We start from the raw sequence: 23,814 nt of genomic DNA on the forward strand, positions 1-23,814 counted from the left end.
AGGTGCTACTGGACTCTTTACTATTTTGCTACTACAGACTAACACAGCTAACTCCTTTGGATCTGTTTTTGCATTATTTCCCTATCAGCAATCTTAGGGCTCATAAAACCTCCTTGTCCTTTCTGCTCCCACTCCTGGATGTGATTAATTGTTTATCCCAAATAAATTAAGAGCCCCTCAACGGGTCTATAAATATGCCTTTCTGTGGCCTCCATAAATCCTGGTTGATGATAGATCTATACCCGTTGTTTTATTTCCTTGGGTGTGAGATGCAGGCTGTGGCCATTCTGTTCATTAAATATATCTGGTCATACTTGCACAAAAATCTCGTTTTTAAAAAAATCTGTTAACTCCAAGTGAAATTTAAACTGGAAACCGGCATAAGCAATGTTTCTAAAAGTCCTCGCCTGCTCCACAGCTAATTTTTACTGGACTTAGGGTTGCCAGCTCTGGGTTGGAAAATTCCTGGAGATTTGGGGGAGTGGGGGATAGAGCCTGAAGAAGATGGGATTTGAGGAGAGGACAATCCTCGGTGGGGTGTTATGCCGTGGAGTCCACCCTCCAAAGCAGCCACTTTCTCCAGGGGAAATGATCTCTATCTGGAGATCAGTTGTAATTCCAGGAGGTCTCCAGCCACCACCTGGAGGATGGCAATCCTTTACTGGATAGACAGCTTAAAGTGGTAATAGATAGCCATGGGGCATTTTTCTTCTCCACTAGCCAGAAGTCCCAGGGCTTCAGCCATCGCACTGTACAATCCCCCAAGTGGGGCTGTCAACATCCAAGTGGAGCTTGAAGATCTCCTAGAATTACAACTGATCTCTAGCCAACAGAGCTCAGTTCACCTAGAGATGATAGCTGTTTTGGAGATAGATTTTATGGCATAATATCCTACTGAGGTCTCTCTCAACCCTAAACCCTGCCCTCTCCACACTCAACCACCAAAGTCGTCAGGAATTTCTGAATCTGGAGCTAGCAAACTTACCTCAAATAACCAAGTTACAATAGACAAATTACACGAGGAGGAGCACGTGAAGGGAGTTGCAATTAGAGATGGGCATGAACTGGGAAAAACCCGAACCATGTGGTTCGTGGCTCATCAAATTTCACGAACCATGAACTTTCACTAACCTGCCCCTGGTTCGCAAACCTGTTCGTTTGGTTCGTGAAAACATCACATCCAGGTCAGAAAATAATCACTTCCGGGTCAGCAGAAGGTCACTTCTGGGTAAGCAGAAGGTCTGCAGGAAGTCCATCCCCTGTTGCCTAGGAAACTGATTGATTGGCACCAGGCTGTCTGCAGTGACGAACCAAAAAACAAACCAAATGAACCAGCCTAAAGCTCATGGTGGTTCGTCAGAAATGGGATCTGATGAACCGTGGTTCGCAAACCACGAACCGGCCTGGTTCATGCTTAATTTTGGTTCTTATTTTGGTTCGTGCCCATCTCTAGTTGCAATGTTAGCCAGGAAGCTGAATTTTAAAAGAGATCAGCTTTGTCAATTTCCCCTCTCTACAGGGCCAGGGAGATCCCTGCTCAGAGGGTTTGTTACCTCCCAAAGGCTCTGTCAGTTTCACTTCCCCTTTTAAGAGGCAAAGAAGAAATTAAAAACCCTTCTGAGCAACATCTCCCTGGCTCTGTAGAGGGGGGAAATTGACAAAGCCTTCCGATCTCTTTTAAAATTCAGCTTCCCGGCTAACATTGCAACTCCCTTTACATGCTCCTTCTTGTGTAATTCGTATCTTGTAGCTTAGCTCTAAAAGAAAGTATTTCTCAGGGTGGGTTTGGCCCAGAGACAGCCAGTTGCTGAATCCCATGCTAAAGTTATAAGGAGCTTAACGGGACCTCGTCAGCGACTGCCTTCCTTGCTGACTTGGCAAGGCAATCAGGCCTTAGCTCAGAGGAGCCTGCAGCCTACATTTTTGACAGTGGGGGAAGTGACTGAGAGCCAAGCGACAAGTGACGCCTGACACAGGTTGGACACTTGTCAGCTTACCTCAAGTTTTGATGAGAAATGTAGGCATCCTGGTCTTACAGCTCGGCTCTCCATTTAATTGAAGTTTACAGACCCCCCCCCCCACACACACACAACGGAGGGGAAGGGGGAGCCCAGCAAGAGCCCGACGCCTGCACTCCCCTCCCGACTTCATGTTCTCCCTCCCATAGACTGCCGCTCTGTAAACTTCAATTAAATGGAGAGCCAAGCTGCAAGACCTGGATGCCTACATTTCCCATCAAACCTTGAGGGAAGCTGACAAGTGTCCAACCTGTGTCAGGCATCACTTGTAGCTTGACTGAGAGTGAGGGGCCTAGGGAAGGGAGGGTCAGCCGCAGATAACAAGTGGTGCATCCAAACTGGCATAGCTGCTTATATGCCTGGTTCCTTTTCCTTGTGGGTTAAAGTCTGAAATTTAAATTTAAGTTGAGCTTTTATGGCTCAGGGTGGCTTCATGGTGGGATTTAAAGGAGGAGGGAGGGCACAGCTGGTGCGTGGGGCACCTTCACTAACTTGTGTGAGTCTTCGGGGGAAGCCATATTGCTGTGTCTCCCAAATAAGCTTGATAGGGTGGATAAAAACACTTTGGGGGCACTGTCTGAAAATCCTATGCCCGTGGCGGTCATGTGTGCCCGTTTAATAGAACACTTAATGATATTTAATATTAGAACAATACCTTTTGGGGGTATGTTAAAGCTGATCCCAGACAGTGGCTTGGTTCAGATACAGGAGTAAGCTATCGGAGGCAAGAGGCAATAGAGTGGCCTCCCACATGTAGAAGTGTTGTTTCCATGTTGTCTTCGTGTTTATGTGTAACATGTGCTTGCTATTCTGGGTCTTTTGCTTTCTTTCTGAATCCTGTAGCATTTGGCATGTTGGGGTCTCTCCTGTGTATGCAAGGCTACAGTTTGGGAGCAAAAGCCATTTTTAGTACCGTGAATATAATGTATTTTGAAATATGTACCTGGAGCTGAATTGGTTATAAGGTACCTTGGGAATGTTTAGTTTGGAGAAGAGGAGGTTGAGGGGGGACATGATTGCTCTCTTTAAATATTTGAAAGGCTGTCATTTGGAGGAGGGTAAGGAGCTGTTCCAGTTGGCAGCAAAGGGTAGGACCTGAAACAATGGGCTTAAATTACATGCACAAAGGTACCGGCTGGATATTAGGAAAAACTTTTTCACCGTCAGAGTAGTTCAAAAGTGGAATCAGCTGCCTAGGGAGGTGGTGAGCTCCCCCTCACTGGCAGTTTTCAAGAAGAGGCTGGATGAGTATTTGTCAGAGATGCTTTAGGCTGATCCTGCATTGGGCAGGGGGTTGGACTAGATGGTCTCTGTGGCCCCTTCCAACTCTAAGATTCTATGATACTATGATTTTTCCAGTGCAGTAACTTTTTCCGGTGCTCAGACTCTACGGCTGTCGCAGTTGGGCACTGCAGAGTGTGGATTTACACACGCACACACCACCCTCCCAGTCCTCTCCCACTGAACTATTTTTGGTTCCTGCCCTTTTGACTATTTCCTGTTATTCTCCAATCCTTTCCTCTAGTTCTGTCGCAAAGGACAATGGAGAAGTGCCAGGATCTCCTAAAATGTCAAAGACAGTTTTGTTGTGCTAGCCACAGAGAGCAGTAATTTTGTTTTCCTGCTTAGAAAATAAATGGCATGTTTTCTAAACCGTTGTGTTTTCTAAACCTAGTGCAGGCTCCAGAAATAAACCGGCTGCCTCCTCTCTGTCCAGTTTTGGCAGCCGGGGAGGGGGGGGGGGCGTCTTCTTCCTGTTTGTCTCCAAAGTTAGAAGGTATTTTGTATCTCAGGATGAGTGCGTGACAGTTTTTCTCCTGCGCTAGTAACTGTGGCTTAGTTGAAATTGTCGCTTGTCTCTTTGTAAGCCTAGATCTTTCATGGGGCTTGTTTAGCGTTCTCTATCCTTGTCGTGTTCGGGTATGTTCTGTCTTGGATGGCCGATGCTGTTGAGCAGCAACAGCTTGTTCAATGGAATTGACTGGGACAGGCCCAAAAGAAATAACTTTGTCACACAACACGTAATTTTAATTCATGGAATTTGTGGCCGCAAGATTCGCCCACTGGTTCCGATGGCTTTAAACGTAGTTAGAAAAATTCTTGGAGGCTAGCACAATCAACAGCCATTGATTGTGATGACTAAATGGAACACCCATACTCAAAGGCAGTATATCTTTAAGTAACAGTTGCTGGAGACATTTAACAGGGGAGGACTGTTTCCCTTGTGCCTGAAGTATGGGCATCTCGGAGGTATCTGGAGGGAGTAATAAATAATGTGCTTCCGGAAAGTTGAAAAACATCCTGCCCTGATGCAATAGTGATACTTATCACTCTTGTACCTCCTTGTAAGTGTAGTGGTTTGGAGTGTTAGCACTGGACTGGGGAGATCTGGATTCAAATCTCCCTGCAGGCCATGAAGCTCAGCAACTGATCTTGGGACAGTCATTCTCAGAGCGGTTGGATGGGGTTTTCCCTTCCTCCATGTTTACTACCCTGATACCTTTTGAAGGAGGCCTGGAGAGAAATGCGAAAAATATTAAAAATGGAGCCTGGCAGACCATAGGGCATATGTCTTGAAACTCACATTAGATCTATCACAGCTTATACAGGGGAACCTTCTTTTCTGTACTTGCTAGGTCCCTTAATGTCTTTATCAAAAATAATTTATTTATTTATTATATTAGATTTTTAGTCCGCCCTCCCCGCCAGGTGGGCTCAGGGTGGAGTACAACATTTCAAATTACATAAATACAGTTAAAAACAGATAAAACAGTATACAAATAACATCAAAACAACTTTATACAATACAGCTTCTTTTCAGATGGTGATGATAAAATACTGCTTTTCAAGCCCTGGCTCATATGTGGGGTGGTGGACAGATCTTTAGTGTGGCCGGTGGGGGCCCAACCTAGCCTCCACCATATGCCTGTCTTACATCTCTGTCTTACAGGCTCGGCGGAAAGATAACAAATCTTGCTGGACCCTGGTTTCCTCAGACAGAGAGTTCCATCGGATCGATGCCAGGACCGAAAAGGCCCTGGCTCTGGTCGAGGCCAGGCGGGCTTCCCTTGGGCCAGGGACCACCAACAGTTGTTTATTTGTTGAACGAAGCATCCTGTGGGGTACATATGGGGAGAGGCGGTCCTGCAGATATGCTGGGCCCAGTCCGCATAGGGCTTTATAAGTCAACACCAAAACCTTGAACCAGACCTGTTAACCAGCAACCAATGCAGCTGGCGTAGTATATGTGTTATATGTTCCCTAATTGGGACCCTTGCAATTACTTGCGCAGCTGCATTTTGGACCAGCTGTAGCCTCCGGATCAGGCCCAGGGGAGGCCCTGCGTAGAGCGAGTTGCAGTAGTCTAATCTAGAGGTGACTCTTGCTTGGATCACTGCAGTTAAGTCATGGGTTGATAGGTAGGGGACAAGCTACCAGGCCTGTCTTAGATAAGAGAAGCTTTTGTGCGTCTTAAATAAGAGAAGCTTTTGTGCGTCGCCAGAACAGACTTCAGTCCACCATATCTAGGACTGCTGCGTCACAGTCTGAGGTTACTGGCAGAATTAACCTTGTGCTGGAAACGCTGGCAAAGTTTTCTCAGCGTGCTTGTCTTCGGATATGTTTACCTGCTCTCTGACATCGTCAGCCTGAGAAGGACACATGGAGACCGAGAGCTGTTATTCCAGCGCTGGAAAGATCAGGTGTCTCTCACAGTGCAGCTGTGGACAAAAGACTCCATTACATTAAATGTACCTAGATTAGACCTCAGCAGGAAAATAGCTGTGTGACGGATGGAATGCGTGCTTCCACTAAGAGAGATGTTTAAATTATTAGGAAACAAAAAAATCCTGCTGATCAGCAAGAAACCACTCTGCGCAGAGACACTATATAACCCTCTTCTTTTTAAAGTTCATTAGGCTTTTCTGCCTTCTCCTCTTTTTCTTCCCTCCATCGTTTTTATACTATTCTCCCCTAACCCCATTTGTTGGATGATTCTTGTAAAAAAAAAAAGTTTGGAAAAATTACTTTAAAAATGGAAACTGGAGAACATCTGCCATGAATATGCATGCTGTCCTTAGAGAAAGACTTCATCTAGAGCAGAGGTGGGCAAATTGCAGCTCGTGGGCCACATGCGGCCTGCTACAGAGTTTTTTGTGGCCCGCCAAGGCAGTCAGAAAAATCCACCTTCAACTGAAATTTCCTTCATTTCCTTCATTCCTACATTTGTCTCATTAAACTGATTCTAAAATTAAATGTGCTTGCAGCTATAGATGATATGAAATTAGCACAATAAATACATTGAATAAAACTACCACTATTTTATTTAATTTATATTTATTGATTTTTATGATACAATTTATACCTTTTCTGAAATGCATAGTTAACTAATGAATGCAATCATTATGAATGAATGCTAACCTCCGCTCCCAAAAAGTGGCCCCCGAGCCAAAACAATTGCCCACCCCTGATCTAGAGTATGGAAATAATAATACTGACTTACCTTATAGGGTTGGTTGCTAGGATTTCAAGGGAGTGCTTTAGAATCTTCAAAGCATTTTGTTGCATATTATTAGCAAGAATTCAATTGTAGGCTGTTGTGGCTGAGGCCCTGGGACTTGTGGGAACAGTATCTAAGAGTCCTCTCTCAGTACAACATATTTTGCATTATACCCCCTTCCTTCTTCCATGTTTGGAAATGTGTGAGGTGTGGGGCTGAGCTGCTTTTTGAACTTGAAATGTACAATTGCTTCTGGGATGTGTGTACCAAATTTCCATATGCTCTCTCAGCATTCAGCAGAACGGTTGGGTTAAAAAGAATGCCAAACAGGTGTCAGCCAGGGATGGGCAATATCTAGATAGAGCATTCGTCAGATCCCATAGGGCTGCTCTTATTTTTCTTTTTTGATTTTGTCTGTTATTGTTGATCCCTACTTTCAGTTCACCTCATTTTTGTCGCTCCTTTGTGGTATTCTGTTTTCTTTTTTAACATCATCAGCACAAAGAATCTTGAAAGACATTAAAGGAGAGGGAAAAAATCAGCACAGGGAAAGAGGAATTGGTGCGGAAACAAGACCGGTGGGACGATTTCTGAAGAGGGATATTCAGACGCAACCAGGCGGCTTTGACCTGTCTCTGCCCTCTTGTCTGCCATCTTATTGCTGGATCCTGTGGAACAAGCAATCTGTATGGATCGCTCTCACTCCTTGTTGACTGCTCCTGTTCCCCGGGAAGTTCAGAGAGAGATCTGGGAGTTTGCCACCCCTGTTGGGCGTTCTCAGCTAGGCAAACGATTCTCTTCTCTCTGGCAGACTGCGTCAATAGATGCTCAGTCCCCATCCAAGGGTGGCTGACGGGGAACAGTCACGCCGGGGAACTTCCTCGTTCTGTTCCCGTAAATAATACATCAAGATGGCAGATCAGAAATGAAATTATCATTGGAAATGCATGAGTGCTGGCTATTAATAACATGTAGGGAGCGGGGGTGGGGAGGAGCACTTCTGTCCCCGTGATTAATTATGCAGACGAGCGGAGGGGAGGCTGCAGTGGTTCCTCCGTGGGGCGGTGGTTGTGTTGCTCCTTGTTGGGGGGGGTGCCTTAAGGATGCATTCTTACACATGGATTTCCCATTTTTCTTTGGGGATGCCACGATAGCTAAGAAAGATAGTATCCAGCTTGATCAGACCAATAGTCAAGCATCCTGCATCCCTTAAGCACCATCCAGGTGCCTCCTACAAGGTCCCAGGCAGGGTGACAGAGGCCAAGGCCTCCCCCTGTGATTGCCGTCCCCAGCAACTGGCTTTCAGGGGTAAACTGCCTCTGGACATGGAGGTTCATATAGCCATCAGGGCCTTTTCTCTGGGAACTTTAGTCTAATTACCTTCTAAAGCCATCTCAGCCTCTGACTGTCGCTACATCATCCTGGGGCACTGAGTTCCGCAAGTTCAATCCTGAGTTTGTGTGATGAAATACTTACCTTTGTTTACCCTGAGTGATAGAGTGTCCTTGGGATCTGGTATTACGGGAGAGGGAGACAAATCTCTCTGGTTCCTGCATGCCTTTCATGTCCCCCTTTTTCTAAATGGAAAAGATCCAAACTCTTTATCCTCCGCTGAGGTGAAAGGTGCTCCAACCTGCTGTTCGTTTTGGCTTCCTTTTTCTCTACCTTTCCCAGCTCTGCAATATCCTGCCAGATACAGGCTTTCTTTTGCCAGCTGCTCAGATGGGCTGTTGAGCTACTTGCCCCGTCTCCTTCCATCCTGACTGTACAGGGCAGGCTGGCGAAATCCAGGGCGCTGGGGTGAACAGTATTTTTGATAAGTTTTGAGAATTTTTCCAGCCACCCAGAAACCAATTTCAGTTTGATGTCTTGTTTGCATAGATATTTCTCTCTTTGCAGAATTTGAATGCACTTCCACCTTGCGTGGATTCTGGCTTATCATTTGGCGTGTGTGTTGCCTAGCCCCATGGCAGAGGTTCAAACATCTGTTAATGGGAGTTTATCTGGTGTTAAATTAGGTGCAGCTCCAGCACGGATGGAAATGCCGGATGTGTGACTGGGATAAGAAGAAAGAGAAATGAATTTCTTTTATGATGGTACTGGGGAGTCTGGCTATGAATACCAAATGAAACCTTGGTAATGTAGCACTTGAATTATGTTTTCTCTGCCAGGTGGAGGGAGGAAGGTGAATACTGATCAGGGGGCAGTGTTTACTGCTCGGGCCGGGAGCCTGCAGGCATACTTAGGAAGCCCTGTCTGTGGCTTCTACGGTAGGGCCATTTTGATGCTAGATGGGAATTTTAGGCTCTTCAGAATCTCTGCCTTTTTGAAAGCAAGCTTCTAATCCACAAAACGAGGCTAATAATGTTGTGAAATCTCACAGGCTTCTGTGATCTGTACCAGGCGAGCGCAAAATTTGATGTGGATTGTCGAACTCGGCACGGTCTTGCCTTCATTGTTCGGTTTTCTCTGTTTAGGTTAATTTTTTCGTGAAACAGTACAAGCGTGATTCTAGTCCTGCAACAGGAAACGGAAATTTCCAAAACAAGCCATAGTGGTGGTGGTGGTGGTGTTGAGTGGTCAATTGCTGGGTCTTTGATTAGCCCCTTATCCCAACATGCAGATGTATGCCAAAAGAAAAATAATAATAATAACAGTTCCTACGCAGTCTGTGATTTCTTGGGCGAAAAGTTCAGGGACTGTCATCCAAATAAATGCACATTGCCTTAAACCCTAGATTTGAGCTGTCTTCATGTAGTGACTCTGTGTGTGAGTGTGTGTGTGTGTGTTTAAATGTTGGTACAGAAAACCCCAGCTTGTGTTTTGCCTCTTCTGTGAACTTGCCAGGTGACCTTTGGCCGGCCTTCAGTCTGCATGAGAGTAATACTGGCCTACTTTACAAGGTTGCTGAAGGATCCATGGATCAGTGGTCATGATTCTCCTTGGCATGCATGCAGGTTCTGTCCCTGGCATCTCCTGTTGAAGTGGTGAGGCATGAAAGACCTGTCCTGAGGTCCTGGGTAGCCACTGTCCGTCTGAGCAGCCAGGATTGGCCTTGGTAGATTAATGGTCTGAGGCAGCTTCATCCATGATACATACTTTGTGGGAAGGAGTATCTGATGTGCTTTGAAAGCACGATCTAAACTTTTGTGGGAGCTTTTGGGCAGAGGAACCCGTGTATATGTGTTTTCTGCAAACTTATTCAAATCCCTAATACATTCCTATCTCTGATCTGCCAAATGCTATTTTCTCTCTATGGCCATAGATCCAGAGGAGTTAGCCGTGTTAGTCTGTAGTTGCAAAATAGTAAAGAGTCCAGTAGCACCTTTAAGACTAATCAACTTTATTGTAGCGTAAGCTTTCGAGAGCCACAGCTCTCTTCGTCAGATGCAACTTTATTGTAGCATAAGCTTTCGAGAGCCACAGTTCTCTTCGTCAGATGCAACTTTATTGTAGCATAAGCTTTTGAGAGCCACAGCTCTCTTCATCAGATGCAACTTTATTGTTGCATAAGCTTTCGAGAACCACAGTTCTCTTCATCAGATGCAACTTTATTGTCGGATAAGCTTTCGAGAGCCACAGCTCTCTTCGTCAGATGCAACCTGACGGTTGCATCTGACGAAGAGAGCTGTGGCTCTCGAAAGCTTATGCAACAATAAAGTTGGTTGGTCTTAAAGATGCTACTGGACTCTTTACTATTCTCTCTCAAGGATCCAACGGTGGGTGGTGCTGCTGGAGAAGGACGAAGCAGGTCATGGCTTGAATTGGACAGTTCCACCACTGGCGTGGCAGGGCTTTCACTCATTCCCTTCCTCAAGCGCTAAGGATAACAATTTTAAGCAGCACGAAATACACATGCAACTTGAAAGCTGGGCAAAACTGTCGACACGCTTCTTTCCCGCTTGTCTAGTATAACCTCTGTGTGCATTTTTTTTAAAGTTAAGGAATGTATTACTGCAGCGAAATGAGTGTAAACGGTAGAGTTGCCAGGTCCCCTTACCCTCCTGGGGGGAGAGGGGAACCAGTGCTTACCTTTTCTTTGCTCCCATCATGCTTTTTGCGTGTGCCTCTGCAATGATGTCACTTCCTGGAAGTGACATCATCACATAGGTGCAGGGGGGGTATGCATGCTTTACTGCAGGTCGATTTTGGTCCCAAACAGGCTTGTTTGGGGTCGAGTGCTCTTGGGGTGCCATGATGACATCACTTCTGTGGGTGATGTCGTCGCATCACCTTGGGAGCATGCCCAGGAGGCCCATTCCCACACCTTTCTTCTGCCCCGTCTAGGTGACTGGTGGCAGGGGGCGGAGGGTGGGAGCAGGGGATCCCTCGCTCTCACCAGGGGAATGGGATCTTTATCATGGAGGGGGGGGGCTACACTCAAATGGGAAGTGGTTCCCTGCAGCACCTTCACATCTGCACAAAACAAAGGAATGGCCCGGACTTGGGCAGTGTTCAGGATCCCGGTTTGTTGACAGAGGATACTGTGCTGAGAATAGTTAAAAGAAGATAAGACACTCCTTTACTCACAACGCAGTTAGATGAAACGGAAGGGTGTTGCCTTTAGCTCTTGTGCAACATGCTCAGTTTCAAAAGTCACTGTGAAGAGCGAGCATTTGTACCTGCGCCATAGCGTGCCAGAGAAGGCATAGCTTTCTACTCTCCTATCTCCCCTCTCCCTGCATGGGGGAGAGGGGAACGGCCTGTTTTTGCTTTTTGCTTAATAGCACTTTGTGAGCACGTGGGCAATTTCTGTCCTGCAAATATCATGGGGCGGGGGAGGGGAGATAATCTCTGTTGTTGCCCCAGTGCCAAAACCACAAGCCAAACTGAAGGGGGCATTCCCCCACATTGCACTGCTCTGATTTTATTTAAGATGGTTATGGATTTTCTGGGCTGTATCGCCGTGGTCTTGGCACTGTAGTTCCTGAAGTTTCGCCAGCAGCTGTGACTGGCATCTTCAGAGGTGTAGCACCAAAAGACAGAGATCTCTCAGTGTCACAGTGTTATTTAAGATGCTGAGAAATCCCGTCTATTTTCAGTGTTTCCTTTTGGAAAAAGTTCAAGCTGCACCTGTGTCCATGAAATAAAATCACTGGCTACTGACCATAAGCAGTTGCTGATGGGCCGAGCGCGCAAGGGCCTTTAGGCAAGGGTTGCCAACCTCCAGGTGGGGCCTGGAGACTTCCCAGGATTACAACTGATCTCCAGACTATAGAGATCAGGAGAAAACGGCAGGTTTGGAGGGCGGAATGCATGGCATTATACCCTGATATGGTCCCTTCCCTCCCCAAGCACCATCCATTCCAGAAATTTCCCAACCTGGAGTTGACAACCCTACCTAAAACTGCAATACTACTATAAAGTTGCCCTAAAGCACACTGCTGGAACAACATAGTTAGCTGCACCAGGGACTGTGCTCGCAGATACAGTGGAGAGGGAGGCCTTCCTTTTGGCATCTTAAGATTTTGGTTTCTCCTTGCTCTCCCCCCATCCCTGCTGTGGCTAGTAACACCCAGCAGTATCACCCAAAACAATGTTTGAAAAGTGCAGCTTTGATTTCATGCACAGCTCCTAGATAGGTTTCAAAATTCAGACCCCCTGATTCATTCATTCATTCATTCATTCATTCATTCATTCATTCATTCATTCATTCATTCATTCATTCATTCATTCATTTAATATTTGTATTCCGCCCTCCCTGCAAGCGGGCTCAAGGTGGATAACAACCTTAAAATCATTTTAAAACATTCCATATTAAAACATTAAAACATCATATATAAAGTCTGCCAAGAAAATGTTGTGATACGATGTCCCCCCATGGGTCAGTAATGACTCGGTGCTTTTATAAGAATAGCAGCACTCTTTTGCCTGGTGGCAGCAATACAACTAATAACCAACGATACAGCAGTACAACTGAATATAGCAGCACAGCAACAGCAGCTGAAAAACAAACAGGGGTGGGCAACTTTCACAAGGAGGGGGGTGGATGTGGCATCCTCCGGCCAGTGGAGGCCCAGCCTCAGCCATGAGCCTGGCGGAACAACTCTGTCTTACAAGCCCAGCGGAAAGATAGTAAATCCTGCCGGGCCCTGGTCTCAGTAGACAGAGCGTTCCACCAGGTAGGAGCCAGGACTGAGAAAGCCTTGGCTCTAGTTGAGGTGAGGCTGGCCTCCCTGGGGCCAGGGACCGATAACAATAGTTTTTCTCCCGATTGGAGAGTCCTCCGGGGAATATATGGGCAGAGACGGTCCCTCAAGTATTTTAAATTCAAGTATAGAATTTTAATATGCCTCGACTCCCTCCTCCTCTTCTCCCCCACCCGGCAGTGGGCCATGTCTGACAGCGGCAGGGCGTCTTCTGCGGAGTGCCTGTTAATTAAGAAACATCCAGGCACGGCTGGTAACGAGATCCATTTTATCTATCAGTGGAGGCAGCGAAACGCATCAACAGAGTCTAATGGCCCTTGTATTCAATGCCTAATCTTCACGCACGGAAGACGCTTGCTGCTATCCCCTGCCCTGCGATCCTGACCCCTCTTGGGACCGAGGGGCAAGTGAACCGTGGGCAATACATTTAACAGGGAAGGAGCAGAGAGCCCCCAAAGGGAGGCGGAGAGCCAGCACCAGAGACCTGGCCCATCAAACTTCCGCTTCGGAAATCAAAGTGGGATAAATGTTTAACGATCTTACGAGGGAACTGAAGGAGAATGTTGGATTAGAGGAAAATCCAGTTTATTAGCTCTTGATTCAAGCAGGGGGAAAAAATCAGCATTAAAACGTTTAGGAAGGTGACTCGTTCTCTTCTCTCCCTCCCTTTGCCTCCATGAGAGTTAGGAACTTAAGGTATGCGCCGATTACGGGAGAGGGCATCCAGTTAAACATGAACGTTTTTGCAGTGGAGTTTGGAAGGATTTGTCTGGTAACATAAGGGTGTTCGGTCCTGAAGTTTTTAAATTACAATTTGAGGTTGGTTATTTGGAATTGCCATGTGAAACCCAGCTTCCCTAGTCTTTCTGAATCGCATCTCACAAACATTGCAGTCCATGTTTTTTCTTGGCACTGTGTGTGGCTTTGTCTCCCTCCACCCTTCTTTTCAGCTGCCTACTATCTCCCAAGCAGTCTTTGTGACAAGTACTGTTCCATTCCCTACGTATGGGGACCCGTTTTTAACATCAAAAAATTTCACACACACACACCCACATGATAGTAGCTGTACTGCTAGTACCCATTGTTTGAGAAAAGCCATGATAACAAAAAGCTAGTATGAATTCATTCACGCCTTTTATGGATTTGTATTTAATTAATCACAAGAGCATCTGCATACGTTTGGAAAATAGCATTATTTATTCTACAGAAGCTCTGTTTGCTTATTTATTCTATGAAGTCATTTAATGAGATGACTGGTGTATTTTTACTGCTTTTGGAGACTGGAAGTCTGGCTGAAGGGTAGACTGTACAGACCAGTGATTTGACCTGGTATAAACAAGCTTCATACGTTTATATAGTTTGGAGGTGAAAAGAAATCCTCCCCTCAAGTCATAGTAGCTGACTTACAGTAACCCTTGGCAGGGTTTTCCTGGCAAGAGACTAACAGAGGTGGTTTACTATTGCCTGGCTCTGCAACCCTGGTCTTTGTTGCAAGTCTCCTATCCAATTATTAACCAGGGCCAACCCTGCTTAGCTTGTGAGATCTGACAAGATCAGGCTCACCTGGGCTATCCAAGTCATAGTTTGGAGGTACTAGTGTACAGTCACCTATTTGCTGACAGTTAAGTCTGGGAATTCACTTGGATGTCTCGTGAACTTACAATCCTTGACAAAACAATTGGTGGAGGCTTATTTATTTTGATTTTAACCCTTCTTTTCAGTAGTTCTGTTTGTATCTGTTTGCAGAATAAAAGGCCGATAAGCCACTTACATTGCTCTTAGCAGAGATAAAGTCATCAATTTTCAGCTGCTTTGTAGACTTTTCTGGGGTATGTTGATCTGAGTTCACCCTCCTCCGCTTCCCCCCCCCTTCTTGCAAGGGCTCGTGATTTGCAACTTCTATTCCAGATAGCAAACCGTCCAACTAAGAACAAAGCCACAGCTTCTCTAGTTAAAATAGAGTCTAGTTGAAATAGATTAAGATAAGGCAAAACAACGCTGAAACTCTAAAACCCTAGCAGAGAGATAAGGTACGGCTGCACGCTGCCTGCTTTTTAGTAGTAAGTTGGCTCCGAAAGGCTCACAGAAATCGGAATCAAATAATGAATAAAGTGCAATACGTAATGTTCCTTGTCAAAAGAATTCTTGTGGATCCATGCTTCAACAAGGGATGCCTGATTGCCCCCACCTCCGTGGCCTTAGCAGCGGCGCTTGGGTTGGAAGAAGGGGGATCTCATCTCCAGAACATGGTGTCAGATCTCTGGGCACAAGTGTTGAGTTTCATGTCTTTCCCACAGCTGTGACTAAGCATCTGAGTGGCAAAATGAGTCCAGTGGCACATTAATGCATAGCAGCACTCAGAGCTTTTTTTCAGTGGGAACACAGTGGAACGGAGTTCCGGCACCTCTTAAAAACGGTCACGTGGCTGGTGGCCCCGCCCCCTGATCTCCAGACAATCTAAACTCTCCTCTGTCTGGAGATCAGGGGGCGAGGCCACTGGCCACATGACCATTTTCATCGAGGGAGTTACCACATCCCAGTGACTGGCACAGTCTTGGCCTTCCTGGGCTGCCAGAGTTGTGGGAGGGGCCAGGGAAGCCGCCACCTGATCAAGGCCCAGGCATTTCCACCTAATACCAGAAATGAGAACAGGTGGGTGATGGGAGCCAATGTGTCTCACCCAAGCCCCTCACGAGGAGTGGTTCTCCTCCTCGCAAGCAGGTAAGCAGCCCTGAGTGCGTTGGTGCACACTTGGGGAATTACTGTTGGTGAAGATGGCCCTATGCTGCGTGCCTGGGTGGGGGCTTGGAGTTGGCAGCCCCAGTTGAAGAAGTATGGCAGATGAAGCACAGCTGTCAGCCATTCAACTTGGAGTTGAGGGGGGCACGGTGGCTATGATGGTGAGCCTGGGGGGAGGCAGAAACCTGCCCGAATTGAATGGATCTGTTGGACCACTTGCAATAACTTTGTGGTACCCAACCCATAGGTTGGGAACCACTGCCCTACGCTATAGGTGGGGATCTCCCTGAAGCCGTCATCTTTTGTTTCCAGCACTTAGCAGCTGACCCCCCCCTTCTTGACAATTAGAGTGTTTGTTAATATTCTGTAGCATCACAGCAGCTTGGTTAGATGTGCGGATTGCTACGATAAAATATACACAGTGAGGCCAGCGAAGTGTCATGGGAGGGAGTAACCATTTGGAAATCCCCCACCATCCTGTGCTCTAGCATGGCCAAAATTGAAAAATTCCTGGAAATTTTTTGAGGGGAGGGCTTGGGGAGGGTGGAGTTTGGAGAGGAGAGGGACCTCAATGAGACATAATGCCATAGAGTCCACCTTCCAAAACAGCCATTTTCTTCTGGGGAGCTGATCTCTGTAGTCTGAAGATCAGCTGTAATTCCGGGAGATTGCTAGGCCCTGCTTGGAGGTTGGCAAACCTGTCTCAGGGGCTTTACCCGGCTATTTCTTCTTCTACCCCACTAACTGATTCTCGGTACATTGTCTCCTGGGGCACAAAACCATCTTGGGCCAAGAGAAAAGGTGGGGCATAAATATTTTAATAAAGAAATAGAACTGCTCTTTCCTCGCCATTGTATGAGAATTCTTCCCCCTTTTTGGTTAACTTACAAACTGATATTTTTCTACATACTTGCTCCCCCCCGGTATGTAGGAACGCCTAAGTTTTTTGTAGGCGGCTTTCATGATTGGTCCAAGCTGCCCCAGTTTACTGTTATAGCAGGAAGAGAACGTCTGAAACGCTTGACGTTTTTTGCCAAGGGGACGGGGGTGTAGATTAAAGACAGGTCCCTCACTGGCATATCTGTCAAGAGTGACGGAGGCCTAGTCAGTGGGGACCCTGGGAACCCTTCAGGACTGATCACGGTGCTGCAAAAATTCAGAGAGATCTGTTTGATTCACTGCATGCCTTTCCTTTCCAGACAAGTGCGGTGCTGTGCTCCGGGGGCTGTGCCCTCTTGGCCTTCAGTTCCTTGCTGGCTGTCATCGTGATCTTCCTTCCCGGTGGGGCCTGTGAGAGACGGGTGTGCACTCTAGCAAGTTACATTCAGACGGCGGCAGGTAAGTGAGCAGGTGTCCTGGCTTGAAGTGAAAGCTGCATAAACTGACTCCCCCCGCCCCCTTTGGCATGGGGTTTCCAGGTTTGTGTGTGCATTTCCCTTTTCATTCCTCTTGTCCCCGTGCTTCTAAGAGAGTTGAGTTTGTGACTTCTCTAAAACTAGGTTTTAAAATATATAGAATTTTAAGGGGGGGTGGAGGATGAACTGGGCAGGGGAAATGTATCAACCACGTAACACGGTGCATAAGTGGCTCGGCTGCGAATCAGCGCTCTGCTGGTTCGAATCCCACTCCTGCCATGAGCTCAGTAGGCGGCCTCGGGTAAGCCACTCCTCTCAGCCCCAGCTCCCCAGCTGCATTGTGGGGATAATAATAACACTAACTTGTTCACCGCTGTGAGTGAGGCACTAATCTCTCTAGAAGAGCGATACATAAGCGCCATTGTTGTTGTTGCTGTTGCTGTTGTTATTATCAGGGCTTTTTTTCTGGGAAAAGAGGTGGTGGAACTCATTGGGTTGCCCTCGGAGAAAATGGTCACATGGCTGGTGGCCCCGCCCCCTGATCTCCAGACAGAGGGGAGTTGAGATTGCCCTATGCACCATGCGGCACAGAGGGCAATCTCAACTCCCTTCTGTCTGGAGATCAGGGGGCGGGGCCACCAGCCCATGTGACTATTTTCAAGAGGTTCCGGAACTCCGTTCCACCGTGTTCCCGCTGAAAAAAAGCCCTGGTTATTATTATTATTGAGTCATGTATTGATGAATGGAGTTTGCCTATGATAGCTGCCTACTGGTTATACAGCCAGGGGGGCCTGGTGCCGGGAAGCATTCCATGGGGAGGGGATATTGGTGGGACTTTTTTAGATTTTTGTGCAAACCTGGGTGCTGACCTAAGATTGTACAAACAGCCCCCTTAAAAATGCATTTTAAAATACTTCCTAGTATTTCCGTCTAGTATTATATGCAGGTAATTGTATAGCCATTACAGTGGCATCAACATAAAACAACTCAGGCTTCCAGACAATTGCTGACACATCTATTACAAGAATGGCTTGGCTGTGTGTTGACATTTTCTTGAAGATAATTTTGCTTTCTTAAAGTATTTCAACCAGGCCTGTATTTATGGAAAGCAACAACAACAACAACAAAGGGCTATAGGAGGCGGGAGGTTGTTTTGTTTTTTAAAGGCCGGTGGAAATGTCAAAGTGAAACTACTTTGGTGTTGCTCTGGGAGTGATTCATTTTTCATGACTGCACTGAACTGGTGTTAAAGCTTTTGCACGTGGGCAGGGCCCGTGGCTCCCGTGACTGAGCATCTACTTTACATGCCGATGGTTCTTGCTTCGTTTCTCTGCCTCGCCAATAAAATGAGGGCTGGGAAGGAATTCCGCTTAAGAGCTTCCATAGCCACTGCCTCTCGGAGAAGACAGTACTAATCTAGGTGAGCCAGTGGTTTGATGTAAGATAGCTTCACGTATTTCCGTATTGCCTGTTAGATTATAAGATTGTGTTGCTACCCCTTAAAAATGGGAACTGGGGGGTGGGTGAAGAGGCCCTCTTCTGTCCCCCCCACTCCCCAAAAGCTCCTGCTTCTTTTTGCTAGTTACTTTAAACCAGTCTCTTGTGCCCTCATAATCTATCAACAATCAGTTAGGGCTTTTTCACTATGTGGACTAGAAACTTGGGCTGATTTTATCTTTATCGAGAACACAAAAGTGCTTAGCCCTAAGGAAGATATGAAATCCTGGGCACTTTCCGTTCTTGGTGGAATGGCACACATCTTCCCCGCTCCACGCTGACCATAAATGAATCCAGCTCTTTTACCTCGGCTGCCAGGCAACTAGAACTTCTCTTTTAAAGGTATCTGTTTTGGGAGAGTGTTGTGGACCCCAAAGAGGGGTCAGGGATTGATTACAAATCGACTTCGATTATTGTTCAGTTGACTCACGCCACCACAGTTCAAATGGGAATTAATCCATATAACCACAATTAAAAGGCGTGGAGTAAAAATGGTTAGTGACACACAAGGGATGGCCGAAGAGCCTTAAAGGAGCTCAATAGCTTGATCAAACAAATACAGTAAATTTCCTTTTGTCAATACGAGCCTGCAGTGATTTATTTCCAGCTCTGAGTCTCTCAACCCCTTCAGAAATCCTCCGTTCTTACTTTAATTACCGGGGTCCATTTTTCTCTTTAAACTCCACAGCATTTCAAAAGGCCATAGCCATCTGTATGCTGGCAGGGCATTTGTTCTTGTTCTTTTCTGGGAAAGGGCAAGCCTGCGTTACTTTGCATTTACACATGCGAGGAGGCTTATGGAAGGGTCTGGCTTAAGGAGGGTTGGGAGGGGGGTGCAAACCGTTCTGCTAGCCAGAATGTTCATTTACGTGGATGAAGGTAATAAACTGGGGCGGGGAGGGGGCAGATACGCTATTTTGAGGCTGCCTGGGGGTTTGCCAGGATTATAGAATCCCCACCAGGATTCTATAAGCTCTGGGAGGGTTAAGCATACCACTTTCCATCTCCCTTCTGTTTTTTCTATTAATTTCGTAGTGTTCTTCTCAGCACTGCACTTGTCTAGAAAGAGAATGTCAGGTATGCACAAATCTCCATTCTGAATCAGACCCTGGGTCCGTTCAGTCCAGCGTCCTCTTTTTTCCCCACAGTGGCCAGCCTGATGCTCCGGAAAGCCCACTACAGGTGTTCAGTGGCCAAACCCTCTTCCTGTTGTTGCCCCCCATAAACTGCAATTCAAAGGTATACTACCTCTGAATATGGAGGTTCCATTTAGCCATTCATGCATGGTCTCTTCTCCATGAAATAACATACCTGCTTCATTTAACAGAAGGAGACAGAATGCCTCGGTCCTGGAGTGTTTAGTGCTGTAATGGTAAGTCCCCTAGATGAGAAACTGCCCACAGCCAGTTGTCCTGTAACGTCACTCCAAATCAGCCGCTTCACCGTGCCCAAGGATAGGGCCAGCTGTAGCCTGGATCAGCAAGACCCTTGGCTCACCCAGGAGGGAGCTGGATTCCGTCAAAGTTTCCCAGCCCACCAATCTTTTTACTGGTTTGCCCAGTAAAAGAAACACCCGCTGAGGCGAATAGCAGCAGCATCTGAAACTTTGATGAACTTTGAATTCTCTTCCATTTGGCCCAGGGGCTGCCAAATGCCATATTTTTTATCTTATTTTTTAATTTAAAATTTTAATTCATGTTACTTTCCCACCTCGCTCTGCTCCTGCTAGATTATGCCATGTTCTTCCTTTCGCCCTCCCTGGCTCTTTTCTCCCTTTGTCCCCTGCCCGCACCGGGGAGTAGAGAACGATTTCTGAAATGGGTGCTTAACTTTCCTGCTATACTTGGCTGTTCCATCCAGGCCCAAAACCCAGTTAGCAAAGTAAGATTGTCTGTCTGTCTGTCTCTTAGTGCAAGTCTTACCTTTTGTCCTAGGGAATTGCAGAAGAAGGTGCAGAATTAGGCCTTTTCACCAGTGCCAGAAAGTGAACCTAAGTATTTCTGGTCTCTTAAAAGCTGAGAATAAGCATTAAAAAACAAGTTTCTTTCCAGAACTTTTAATGCTGCCAGGATTTTTTTAATGGGCTTTTAAAAGTTGGTCTCCCCACCCCATTCTAGTAAGTAGCGATTTGGAGAAAGAATATACTGGGCAAGGGGATGCTTTGGGTGAGAGGGAACCAACCATCCAATTCTCTAATTTTCCACCTACTGAAGATAAGAACTGTGTTTTGGAGCTTTTTGCAGCTGGAAGAAGGGAATCCCTGCACACCAGTGTGCTCCAGGGAAGATCTTTCCCACTGTTTCAGACTCCAAAATGGCATGTCTTCTAAAGGCTCCACGGGAACTTGATGCTAGCACAGCCCGTCTTGCCTTAGGCAGCTCCCATCTGCTGCCACACAAGGGACGCTTTCCCTAATGTTTGTCGGCCACTTGCCAAACCCCGTCTGCTTTTGAGAGCCCTCTCCTTGTGTGCGATCATCCCCCCCAAATGCTTCAATTTCCTCATTCACCTGCAGAGACGTCACCTGGCGATTGCATATGGAAGACTCCCTCTGTGCTAACTGGATGCCATTGCCAGCGGCTTAATCAGCAGCAGCATAAGCTTTATTGCATTGGCTCACAGCCTTAGCAATTAACACCCAAAATACCAACAGCATCAGAGTTATAATACAACAATCACAATAAGAGTAAAAACTCTAATATACATTACAGTTTTATAAACGGTCATTAAGATCACACAAGAATTTGAGTTAAAACCAACATCAGTTCAAGCAATTCAGTCCAATAGTTGACAAAATTCACAGATTTATCCATCAGCTACAGTAACGGTGGATGGCTTTGGTAAGGCCTTTATCACCCTTGCAACAAACTTTGCCGTTTGCATCATTATCCATTTCCTTTTGTCAGCAAGTAATATAGTTAATCTATCATTATCCGCTCTCCCTGGATATTGTAGTAAAATATTCCCAAGATATCTCTTGCGTTCTAATGCAAATCTTGGGCAGTAAAAGACCACGTGGCCTAGATCCTCAATAGAGTTCTGATCACAAGTCCTTTATAGGGGATTGTGTTATAGTGGAGTCTTATTCCGGCTCCTTTAATCCTCTTTCTCCACCCCTCCCCTTAAAATCTCGAGGGTTCCGGATGCTCACAGATGCAGCTTCGCTTGGCTGCACTCTGGGTCTTTGCATCCAACACCTGCTCTTAGGTGCCTCCCCAGGAACTTCAGGTCTCGGCTGTTTTCCGGTAGCGGAACAAGGAAGATGTTTGATGCAGCAGCAGTTCTGGAGGATTGCCAGAAACAATAACATTTTAAAGTTGCTCGGTACATGTTTTGGGGATTTTACTAAAGGAAATGTGAGTGGGACTTAATTTTCTAGAAAGCCTTCCTAAGAATGAGGGGTGGTGGTGGTGGTTTTTCCAGTAATGAAAGAGTTCTGCCAGGGCAGACCCAGGTCGCCCATGTGGCCTGGCTCCCTGTGTCCCAGTGTTGCCTGCCAAACCTGCCTCAGTTGGTGGCCCATCCCTGCATTTGATAACATTGAATCCAACGAGTTCATGATGTGTTGAAGAGCTCCTTTGAGGGCAGCAGCTCAGAACGCCTTAGAGCACCTTAGCTGGGTGTCCCGCTTGGACCCTTCTGGGATGAGGATCTAACACCACTAATCCATTCTTTGGCAACCACCCCTTTAGACTACTGCCGTGCCCTCGTATCCTGGAAGACTGAATGCACCTGTTAGTGCTGAGCTCTGCTGCTTCTCTCTCAAGGAAACTGAGACTTGGCTTAATTACGCTGCAGAGTAACCAGCAAATGTCTCATGGTCTCCTTGCAAGGGCCAGTTGCTAGCGTGTTGAGCTGGCCGTTGGCTCCTTCGGTACGAGATTGCATACTTGCTTGTGGAGAGGGTTCAGGCAATCTCCCAGCCTTCACGCAGCACCCGAAAACAAGAACACGTGGGGAGATGGGATGATGCTGCTGTACATGGAAGGCTTGCTTGTTTAGTGGACTAATCTCCACAAACGGTCATGCGAACGCACTTGCCTTTTCAAGACCAAACCAAAAAGGCACCCCAAGTGAAAAGCAAAAATGTAACACCTCTGGGGGGCTTGGCAGCACTCAGAATTACTGACTGAAGAACAGCTGTACCACTATGTGAGTGCTCCTCATGTGACTTCAAAGTGTCACGAGTGCCTGGCTGGGATCACGGGGGGGGGCAGGGGGGGTCTCATTCCAGCTTTAGTTCTGCTGCCTATCTGCTTCCTGACCTGTGTCAGGCTTTTCGAAACATCAAAATGATCGGGCGGTGGAGTAGCCTAGGAAGCAACTTCTCTGACGCATTCCTCCCAAACCTCTGAGATAGGGAACCTCAAGACCCAAGGGCAAGATCTATTCCCACTCCAGTCCTCTCTTGGGGGAACGGGGCATATTGCATAGTTGTAAAACTTGGGAAGCTTAATATATAGAAAGAACACTGCCTGCTGTTTTCTCTGCTTTTGAAATGTGGCTGTGGCAATCCGTGTCTGGTTTCACAAAAGTCTTCCTGCTTGGTCTAATCTTCGGAATGTTTCTCTTTGAACAATGGGGATAATGCTTTATATTTTTAATGGTTACTGCCGATGAATTGTGTAGTGTGTTTTAAATTATTGTGATCCGCCCTGAGCCCACTTGGTTGGGGAGGGCGGACTATAAATTTAAGTAAATAAATAAATATGTGAGCATTTGAGTTTGAGATATCCATTTGGGGGGCGGAGCTGTTCCTCAAGAGCATGCTCTTCTGTTTTAGAGGGCGGGACTTCTATGGACCAGGGGGTGTATCTGGTGTGAACTTACATTTTTAGGCACTGTGGATTTTCTCGATGGTAACAATAGTAACCAGATTCTGTCTTGGCTGTACCTGTGCCAATCTTGCTGTCATTTTTCCTTCTGATCAGATGGGGTGAGAATTAGGATTCATCACTCGGCGGTGTGGGAAATGCATTTTGCATATGCCCAGAGGCGTTCTCCTCCAGATAGTCCAGGACTCAACCCTGGTATTGAAAAAGTGTTTCCTAGGCTGCATCTTGGCACAAACAAACCATTTCAGGCAAGACAACTTTTCCCTCATTTGGGCTGAGTGTTAGAGCCCAACAATGCATTGCAATGCATTTTGTAGATATATGCAGGGCTCATTTCGAGGGGGAACGCACAGAAACGCAGTTCCGGCAGTTTCTCAAAGAGGTCACATGTCAGGTGACCCTGCTCACCTGACTCTCGGCCATTTGGGGCCCGTTTTGGCCTGGATTGGGGCCGAAACGGCCTGGATTGGGCCTCTGACAGGTGGTGGATTTCTCTCCTGCTCATCAGTGGCCCGATCTTGACCATTTTGGGCCCCTTTTCCGCCATTTTCAGCCCTTGTCATTTTGGGCCCAATTTCGGCCCTGAATGGCCAGGATTGGGTCCAAAACAGCCAGAATAGGTGATGTCAGGCGGTGTGGCATATGCAAATCAGTTATACTAATGACACACTTCCGGTGATGGCAAGAGGCGTGGCATATGCTAATGAGTTATGCTAATGAGTT

General features: G+C 46.6%; 1 protein-coding gene across 1 annotated transcript in view; it reads left to right on the top strand.

Moving 5' to 3' along the window:
* Positions 1–23,814, top strand: part of LHFPL7 (LHFPL tetraspan subfamily member 7) — a 103,250-nt gene that overhangs the window by 13,644 nt on the left and 65,792 nt on the right. The window contains exon 2 of the mRNA XM_055001771.1: positions 16,604–16,742. Within this exon, the coding sequence (XP_054857746.1) occupies positions 16,604–16,742 (139 nt within the window). The remainder of the gene's footprint in view (positions 1–16,603; positions 16,743–23,814) is intronic.

The sequence above is a fragment of the Eublepharis macularius genome, chromosome 17 (genome assembly GCF_028583425.1).
Source record: "Eublepharis macularius isolate TG4126 chromosome 17, MPM_Emac_v1.0, whole genome shotgun sequence".
NCBI lineage: Eukaryota > Metazoa > Chordata > Lepidosauria > Squamata > Eublepharidae > Eublepharis > Eublepharis macularius.